This window comes from Monoraphidium neglectum (assembly GCF_000611645.1).
Source record: "Monoraphidium neglectum strain SAG 48.87 unplaced genomic scaffold scaffold02493, whole genome shotgun sequence".
Classification (NCBI taxonomy): domain Eukaryota; kingdom Viridiplantae; phylum Chlorophyta; class Chlorophyceae; order Sphaeropleales; family Selenastraceae; genus Monoraphidium; species Monoraphidium neglectum.
In genome coordinates, this window is record NW_014011135.1 from 1 (window position 1) to 9,046 (window position 9,046).

The 9,046-nt window shown below is 68.0% G+C and overlaps 2 protein-coding genes across 2 annotated transcripts; both read left to right on the forward strand.

Moving 5' to 3' along the window:
- Positions 1-145: 145 nt before the first annotated feature.
- Positions 146-2,029, forward strand: MNEG_10867 (G2/mitotic-specific cyclin-A; the record flags this gene model as incomplete). Its single annotated transcript, XM_014040660.1, has 5 exons — positions 146-334; positions 881-1,033; positions 1,202-1,252; positions 1,709-1,921; positions 2,003-2,029. The coding sequence occupies 5 exons, from the start codon at positions 146-148 to the stop codon at positions 2,027-2,029; spliced, it is 633 nt and encodes a 210-aa protein (XP_013896114.1).
- Positions 2,030-6,047: 4,018 nt separating this feature from the next.
- MNEG_10868 (hypothetical protein) lies at positions 6,048-8,887 on the forward strand (the record flags this gene model as incomplete). The annotated part of the gene is made up of 9 exons (XM_014040661.1): positions 6,048-6,084; positions 6,340-6,399; positions 6,537-6,715; positions 7,008-7,253; positions 7,555-7,686; positions 7,871-7,998; positions 8,366-8,439; positions 8,749-8,813; positions 8,885-8,887. The coding sequence occupies 9 exons, from the start codon at positions 6,048-6,050 to the stop codon at positions 8,885-8,887; spliced, it is 924 nt and encodes a 307-aa protein (XP_013896115.1).
- Between the last annotated feature and the right edge of the window lie 159 nt (positions 8,888-9,046).

Sequence of the window (9,046 nt, forward strand, 5' to 3'; positions counted from 1 at the left end):
ACCCCGCCCCGCGCCCCTCGCCCTCCGCTGCCCGCCACCCTACAGGTGCCAGCGGTCGCGCGAGGCGGAGGTGCGCCCAGACCCCACCTACCTCGAGGCCCACGCCTCGCGCGCCGCGCGCCCCGCGGACGTGCTCACGCCCCAGATGCGCATGATCGTCGTAAGCTGGATGGCCGAGGTTTCGGACGAGTTCGGGCTGCAGCCGGAGACGCTGCACCTCGGGGTGGCGCTGCTGGACCGCTTCCTGTCGGCGGCCGCGCCGCACGGCGTGCCGCGCGGCGTGCTGCAGATGGTGGCTGTGGCGTGCATCATGGTGGCCGGCAAGGACTTGGAGGTGTGCGTGTGTGCAGCTGTGAGCGTATGTGTGCGTGTGTGTGTGTGTGTGAGAGTGTGTGTTTGAGAGAGTGTGTGTGATCGTGTGGGTGAGAGAGAGTAATTGTACATGTGTGATTGTGTGTGTGTGTGTTTGTGTATGTGTGTGTATTGGTGTGAGAGTATGGGTGGGTGCATCATCAGGCGGCTGGTGGCAGGGGAGGAGCTGGTGGTGTGACCATGGGAGGCTTCCCGCGCCCTGGCTAGTCGGCGGCTGCTGCAAATGGTGGTTGGGGCCTCACACGGGGAGGCTGGGGCGGGCGGCCGCTCGGCTTGGCGGCAGACAGCGAGGCAGCGGGCGCGCGCGCCAGGGCGCCGGCAGTGCGCTGGCCATGCCCGGAGGCTGCGTTGCGCCGCGGCTGCGCCCGCTGGCCGTGGCCCCGCAGGAAAGGCTCTCAACTGGCGCCCCTCAGCCTAGCCTGACCCCGCTCTCAGCCCCCTCTCCAAACCTCAACCCATGATTCCGCTCACCCCCCCTCTCCGCCCTCCCACCTTCCACAACAAGCAGGTGTCACACCCCACGGTGGAGCAGCTCACGGCTATCGCGGCCAACTGCTTCACGCCCCAGGACCTGCTGCGCATGGAGCGCGTGCTGCTGGACGCCCTGGACTTTACGGTCTGCACGCAGACCGCGTTCACCTTCCTACACCTCTTCGCCCAGGTGCGCCCACGCGCAGCAGACTTGAGCGCCCTTAAGCGGCTCGGCGCCACGTTGCCGGCGCTGTTCAGGCGTCTGATGCGCAGTGGTGGCAAGCTGATTACGGGGTGTCTCCTGAGGGCTCTCCTCTCCCGCTACCAAACCTGCCCCTCTTATGACGTGATTTCGCAGGGCTTGGACTGCCTGCCAGCCCACGTCGCGGCGCTGGCCGTCTACCTGCTGGTGGGTGTGATGTGTGCGTGACTTCAGACATGTGGAAGGAGTTGCGTGGGCAGTGGAGGGGCGTGCGAGCGTGTGGGTGTGACGCCCGCCCCTATCAGTGTGCCTGAGCGTGAGCTTTGGACCCCCAGAGCACACAGACAATCGCTCAGGGCCCTGCAACGGGGCAAAACAAACCTTGGAATAGCGGACAACAACTGTCCTTGTTTTCTTTTTCGTGTATTTGTGTTTGTGTTGTGTATGAGTGCGTGTGCGAGCGTGTGTGTGTGTGTGTGTTTGTGTGTCAATTGCTTGATGTGCATGACCGATGTTGTGAGGTCATGTTGCATGCAGCTTGCGGTCCCTTCACATACACCCAACAAACACGCACCAGCACGCACATGCATCCCTTTTCCAGCCCGCCCACCCAATGCCCGCCAACCCTCCCCCGTCCTGCAATCCCCCTTGCGTCATCCCCAGGACCTCACCCTCCTCGATTACGGCCTGCTCAGCTTCCCGCCCTCCCAGCTCGCCGCCGGCGCCCTCACCCTGGCGATGCACACCTACGGCCTCGGCCCCGCGCCAGTGGCGGACACGCTGCGCCTCGCAGGCTACGCGCCAGCCGACATGGCTGCGGTGTCGGGCTGCCTGCTGCACCTGCACCAGAACGCGGCCTGGTGCGGCGCGCCGTCGGTGAGGGAGCTGCTCGCGCCGCTCACGGCAAAGTACGGGCGCCAGTCGTGGTGCTGCGCCGCGCTCGTCCCTCCGCTGCAGGCGCTGCGGCCCGAGTGGTTTGTGTGAGCGGCCGCGCGGCGGGGGCGCGGCGAGCGGGCACGCGCCGGCCCGCCCCAGCGTCCAAGGCGCAGCGGCCCCGACCCTTCTGGCCCGCGACGGCTTCGCTGCGTGCGTGTCGAGGCCGGTAGCGCCCATGCCCCTGCGCAATCCGTGCACTGTCTGCAGCCCCACACAACAATGCAAACAGGGACAGGGCCCCAACTGCGCTGCGCGCGCGCGGCGCGCGCCACCCCCCGCGCACGCGCCTCGCGCTGCGCGGCGGCGCGCCAGAGGAGGCGTGCGCGCGCCGACCCCGCCGCCCGTGGTGCGGGGCGCCTGATTTGCCCCCCCGCCCTGCGGCAGCGCGCCGGCCCGCCGCGCCGCCCTGCCGCGTCCGCGCGCACCTTCTTTTCTTCGTTCACAAGGGGCCTTCGTTCGTTACCAGGGATCTCCACATTCTACGAGAATTAAGAAGTTGAGACGACGCGTTTTGGCCACCTCTCTGCCTGGCGCCGCCGCGGCGCCCTTGATCCGCCGCCGCCCCAACTGACGGGCCAGCCAGGTAGCTCCAGCCGTCCCCACCCAGGATCAGGTCTCCAGGGCACTCTGCGTGGCCGGCACTGCGCGGCGCCCTAAGCTTTTCAGGATTGCGGCCGCCTGCGGCCGTGCGTTTGTTGGCCCTCGCCACATCCAGCCTTGGGCGGCGGCCCCCCGCGCCCGCCCTTTTTGGGGCACCCATCGCGTGCCGCACACCCAGGACAAACTCTCGGGATCAGTGGTCACCCACAACATGCGCAGCACTGCATGCACACTGTGCTAGGATTCACTTCACCATGCGCCGCGCGCCGATGCGCGCGCGCCCGTTCCAGGCAGGCGTGTGCGCAAGCGCACGCCGCCCGCATGGCGCGGCGCGGCGCTGCGCGGCGCCGGCCCCAGGAGCCTCCCCTCCCCAGCCCAGCTAGACCCGCACACCGCACCCTTCCGGGGCGCGGCCCCCTGCCTTGTCCTTCTGGGCCCCCCTTTGCTGCACTGCACGCGCTCGCTATTCACGCACTTGCTTAGCCCTCTCCACACCGTGGTCTCGTAGTCGCTCGCTTTTGGTGGGTAGTCTATTCTCGTGCAGGGCCCCCTTAGCTTATGAGGGGACGCCCCATGTGATCTGGGCAGCTTCCCGGCAGTCGCTCAGCCAGCCATCGGCCCCGCCCTCGCCGCGTGGGCCACTTTTCCGCGGGCCCCTTTCAGGACCAGGATCAGGTCAGGACTAAGGACCCGCGGCACTACATTCCATCGCCAATACTGTACATATTCGTGCGCCGCATTCGCGAGGGGAGCTTAATTGTCGTCACGCCCCGCGCGCGCGCGCGCACGCGTTGAGGCGGCGGCGAGGCCCCCGCGCCGCTTGCATGTGTGCGCGCGCGCGCGCCGGCGCGGCGCAGAGAGAGTGTGCGTGAGTGTGCGTGTGGAGGGGTCAGCGCGCCCCGGGCGGCGCAGCGCCGCCGGGACCGCTGCAGCCCGCCGCGCGCGACTGCATTTGCCCCGCCCGCCCAGCGCACATTTCCTGCCCGTGGCGGGCGGGGGGGAGGCGGGTGCTTCCGGCCCCTCGGCCGCGGCCCCGCCTTCTTTCTGCGAAGCTTGATGGTCTCTATGCCACCCCCCTTCCCCCCAGGAGTCTGCTCCCCAGGCACATCCTTTTTTTCGCGGCGCATGGGCGCCGGTGCGCCGCCTGCCGCCCTTTGCCGCCCCCCGCGCACGCCCAGCTCGGCCCCCCTCAGCCCCCCGCTGGGCGGCGGGCCCCGCGGGGCCGGCGCCGCTGATCACCCTTACACGGGGCGCGTGCCGCACCGAGCGTTCCCCTTCCTGCTGTTTTTTGGGCTGCACGGCGCACCCTTCTCCATAGCATCGCCACTTGCCCCGCGCGGCCCGACACCCGGGCGCCGCCCTCCTGCCCTCCTGCCGCGGCGGAGGCGCGGCCTTGCCCGCCACGCCCCAGTTCTGCGCTCCGCCGCCCCGCAGTCCTCGCCCCGCGGCGACCCCGTCTTCGGCCAGCGTGAACTTCAACGGGCGGCGCCTGCTTCAGGCACGCCCCGCAGCCGCAGCGCCCCGCCCGCGGCTTGCCCGAGGCGGCCTCGCCGCTTGGCGTCCCCGCCGGCGGCGTGCACGCAGGGGGGAGCGCTCTGCGCGGCCCTCAAAGCCTGCAGCAGCGTCGCGCGGGCTCCGCGCCATTTTGCAGAGGAAGCCAGGCCTAGCGCATGCGCGCCGCGCTCGCCGCATTCCCAGCCTGTCTGGTGCAGCGCCCGGCTCGAGGCGCGGCCGTGCCGACGGCCCCCACCGGCCCGCTGCCGGGTCGCGGCGCGGGCCACGGGGTTGGCGGCCGCGGGTCTACGCAGGGGCCGCCGCGGGTACAGTACAGTATTAGCTTTATACTCCTTATTTGCGATAATGGTATCATGATGGTGTTCGGGCCGCACCTGGTCTCCAGCGGCCCAGACAAGCGGGCCCCGCCGGCCGGCACAGCCAGATTTCGAGAGCAGTATGATTGGCAGACGAGGCCGCGGCCGCGCCGCCCTCCTGCCGTCCAGCGCGCGCCGCCCGCTGCGTCAAGCCTATGCACCCCTGGGGGCTTGCGCCCCCGCCCCCCGGGTGTTTGGAGCGTGGCCGTCAAGGCAGTGCCACCCCCATCCACCCCCCCTCTGGGACCCCCCCACCTCCGTCAAAAAGCCCCCGCGCACGGGGCTGCCCGCTCACCTGCCGACACCCGCTCATCAGACACCCCACCTCGCCGGCTGCCCGGCAGGGGGGATTCACAGAGATTGCGGCGTCTGGAGTGTGCCTGGCTAGATTTTACAATGGTGTTGTGCAGTGCACGGGCTGCCTCTCCGACGCCGGCGCCGCTGAGCACGGCCGATTTGCGCCCCTTTGAAGTCATGTCTCAGCAGCCGGCTCTGATCCCGTAAGCTCCCAGGTGTGCGCGTTCATCCTTATCCGCAGCCCGCACAACGAGCCCCTGGGCTGCGGCCCCGGGACCCCGGAATGCAGCCCCCGTTGCCCACGCATCTCAGAGCAACGAGTTTCGGGCGCTGACCTGTTAGTCTTCGCACCAGTTGAGCCGCTCGTACCGCGGATAGTTGGAGCCCAGTATGTGCCACACGCCGGCGCTTTGCGTTCGCCGCGTTTGCGCGCTTGCAGACAAGCGTTTGTACAGCACTGTGCGTTTTGATGCATGAACATCGGCGCCCTGGCTGGCCCCCCGCGAGACGTTGCGTGCTGCCCCCCTGCTTGTCCTATGCCTGGTTGACCGATCCCATCCAGCTGCGCACGCCGCGCAAAAACACCCCAACACCACGAAGAGTTACCCACACACACCCACACCCACACACCTGAATGAGTAATTGAGTTCCGCGTGTGATGTCACCTGGGGAACGCCTCGCACTCTTTGCCAGGCGGGGCGGCAGTGGCAGCTCTCTCGACCGCGCAGCTGAGCCTGTGGGCTAAACAGTGACAAGGGTAAACATGCCCCTGTCTGCCCAAAGCCATGGGCGGGTTCATTTGGTCACCATCACCGAGCGGCCAGCTGTCGTGTGAGCAGTCTGGGACCGACTGTGGCAAACTGATGCGTTGACCGTTCGGTTGGTGACGAGGGCCCTTGCGGTCCGGCCTTCAAGCTGCTAGCGGCGGGCTTTATTGTGCTTGATAGAAATGACTTACCGCACGCCGGCTGGAGCTCCAGCGGCGGCCTCGTCGCCTGTTCGGTATGGCAGTGGGGGCTCCGTCACTCAGCGCGAGCCTGGGTGCGAACAGGGGCACACAAGTCGGCGAGACCGGGACCAAGTGGTGTTGAGGTTGCCTCGTCTCGATGGTATATCCTTCTTTACAATCATACCTACCCCGGTACGAATCTCGTTTCACCCACCTCTTTTCAGCTACCGACACCTTGGTCCCCGACACACGACCTTGGCGCCGGACGTAGCCGCATCGTGGCCTATCTGAACTGTTGATGTTTCTAGGTGCTATCTGAAGCAGGCTTTGCCTACGGGGCCACGCCGGCATGGACGCGGGTGCTGCAGCGGGCTATGGTCCCTACGGTGAGCGCACTGGACCTGCCTGCTGTTGATCGTTCTATCGTGGTCACTTTGCGCCTTCTCGGGGCGTCTGCAGCGCGATCTGAACTTGCTCACCCAAGACCCCGTCGCGCAGGCATGCCCGTAGGTCATCGTTTGGGGGCGCCCATGCTATTGCCCTACGCTATGACTGGTGCGAAATCTCCCGCGCGGCAAGGTCCCTGGGGCCTCATAGGGTGCTTTCGAGTGATTCCTGACACTTTCCCCGTCCGCTTACAGGACCGTCCATGGGCCAAGGCATGCACGACACTAGCGGTTACAGCACAGTGGCTGATGCAGGTGCGTCGGAGGGCTGCAGGCTGGCCCACGCGCTAAGCGCAGCGCGGTGTGAGCGGCCTAGTGCCGACGAAACGCTCGGCGAGTGCCATGCGCAACCCTGTGAGCCTGAACCACGCATGTCTTTGCTGCCCCCGCAGCTATGCTTGCGGAGAGCCTTGAGAGCATGGTGCTAGGCCCGGGTGGGCCGCAGATGCTGCAAGGCATTGGGCCGGCGGGTTACTACACGCCGGCCGGGTTCGCCGGCCACCCCGCTGCGGCTGCAGCCTATGGCTACGCTTTGCAGCCGCAACATGTGCCACAGCAGGACCTTGGCCGGGTGGGTCGCCGCGACCGCAACCGTGCGACTCGCTGGGGCATGGGGCGGGATCATGAGGGGGCCAGGTGGGGTGCGCTCTTGGGACGCAACTTCACATCGTGCAAGGGCGGGTTATCAAATCACACCGTGTCAGAATATCCCTGCATGCGGCTTCACGCATGCGGTGTGCTCAAGGGGACACCTTGCATGCGGCAAGCCGCATGCACCTCTTACACACCTGGGCGCATACCCCGTGCCACACCACCCGACATGTCCGCCTGATTCGCGGCTCGTCCTTGCGTGCGCACTGCAGGCCAATAGCGACCGCGGGCCACGGCCTGGGCGCAGCAGGGGCGGCGCACCCAACGGCGGCGCGCCTGGCGGCCCGCAGCAGGGCGAGCGGCGTGGCGGGGGCGGGGGCGGCACGGGCGGCGGCGGCGGCGGGGGCGGCGGCAGCGGGGCTGCGAATGGTACTGGGGGCGGCCGGAAAAAGCGCACGCAGCGGGGGCTAGAGGTCAATGTGCGACGGACAGTGTACATCAGCTACATTGACCAGCAGGTGTGTGTGCATGGGCCTATGCCTGGTTGGTCACATGGATCATACTGCTGGAGATCGTGTGGAATATATGTGCTTGAAGCGCCGCTTGCGGCCGGGCGGTTGGAGTCGCTTCTGTCCCCTATGAGAGGCGCCGGCGCACTCCAGCCACGCATGCGGCGGCAGGCGCACACTGGGTCGGCCGCGGCGCTGCGCTTGTACAGCTCCGCGTTCGCACCCCCGCCTTGCTGGGCGCATGGCCGCACGCGCCGCGCCCGGCCGGCGCGCGACTCCCCTCGTCGCCGGGGCGTGCACCCCAATGCAGGTGACCGAGGAGTCGCTGGCCAACTTCTTCGCGGACTGCGGCACAGTCATGGACTGCCGCATATGCGGGGACCCCAACAGCGCCATGCGCTTCGCCTTCATTGAGTTTGCGGAGGACGCAGCTGCGCAGAAGGTGCGAGCGCGCGCGCGCGCGCGCGGCGGCCGCGCCCCTGAGGCACACGCGGCGCGGGGCGGGCGGCGGACGGCGGGCGCCAGGCGAGCGCGGGCCCGCAGGCTGCGACGCGGCGCGGCGAGGCTCGATACCCTCAACCCCGTCGCCCAAGGACCGCGTGCGCGCGTCGCGCGCCGCCCCGCAGGCGCTGAGCAAGACGGGGTCCGTGCTGGGGAGCAGCCCGCTGCGCGTGCTGCCGTCTAAGACGGCCATCGTGCCGGTGAACAAAGAGTTGATGCCCCGCACTAACGACGAGCTGGAGCGCTGCAGCAGGTGCGCGTGCGCGAACGTGTTTGGGTGATCTGCGAGTACGTGAGAGCGTACGCGCGTGTGCGCGCATGTGTAAGTGTGTGTGTGTGTGTGTGTGTGTGTGTGTGTGGGTGTGTGGGTGGCTGTGAGGGGGGGAAGGGCGTGCGTGTGGTTGGGTGGCTGGGTGGCTGTGAGGGGGTGCAAGTGCGCACAGGTCATCACACACATGGTGCATGGCGCGTGGCGCAAGCGTCGAGGAGGGCCGCGCGGCGGCGACCGCGCCCTACTTGCGGGCCCGCAGCACACCAGCGCGCGCGGGGCCCGGCGGCAGCCTCCCAAGCACCCTTGCCTGCGCCCCGCCGCGCCCGTGCCCGCGCCCCGCGTGCCTCAGGACTGTGTACGTCGCAAACATCGATAAGAAAGTGGACAAGGAGGACGTGAGGAGCTTCTTCGAGCAGCTGTGCGGTGAGGGCGCGGGATGCGGGGTGCGCGGCGCCGTTGCAGCAGTCGGCGTCGGCGTCCGCCAGCAAAAGCTTTGACGTGCTGTCCTTTGCGTGAGCTCGATCCTCCCCAGCAGCCGGCACGCAAGCCGAAAGCGCCGTCAGGCTGCTCTAGGGCCTCGAATCAGCCATGAACCCCCTGTCCTAGATACGGCGCTCAAACCCGCCCCACCCTCGCGCCGGACATCGGGCCGTGGACGCCCCCGCGCAGGCAGGGTCAACAAGATACGTCTTTTGGGGGACTTTGCCCACTCCACGCGCATCGCATTCATAGAGTTCTTCCAGGCGGAGGGCGCCATGGCCGCGCTCAACTGCAGCGGCGCGCTGCTGGGTGAGGGGGTGGGGACGGATGCCTGCACACTACGCTTGTGCGTGTGTGTGTGTGTGTGTGTGTGTGTGCGCGCGCGCAGTAGTGTGTGCGTGTGTGTGTGTGTGTGTGGGGGGGGGGTTTTGCATGTGTGGGTGTGTGCGCGCGTGTGCACTTGCGCACGCCCTCGTGCGCGCCTACACGCATTTTGCATGTCATCCAGCGCTCCTTGCAGCTGGGTCAACAGACTGTATCCATGCCACCC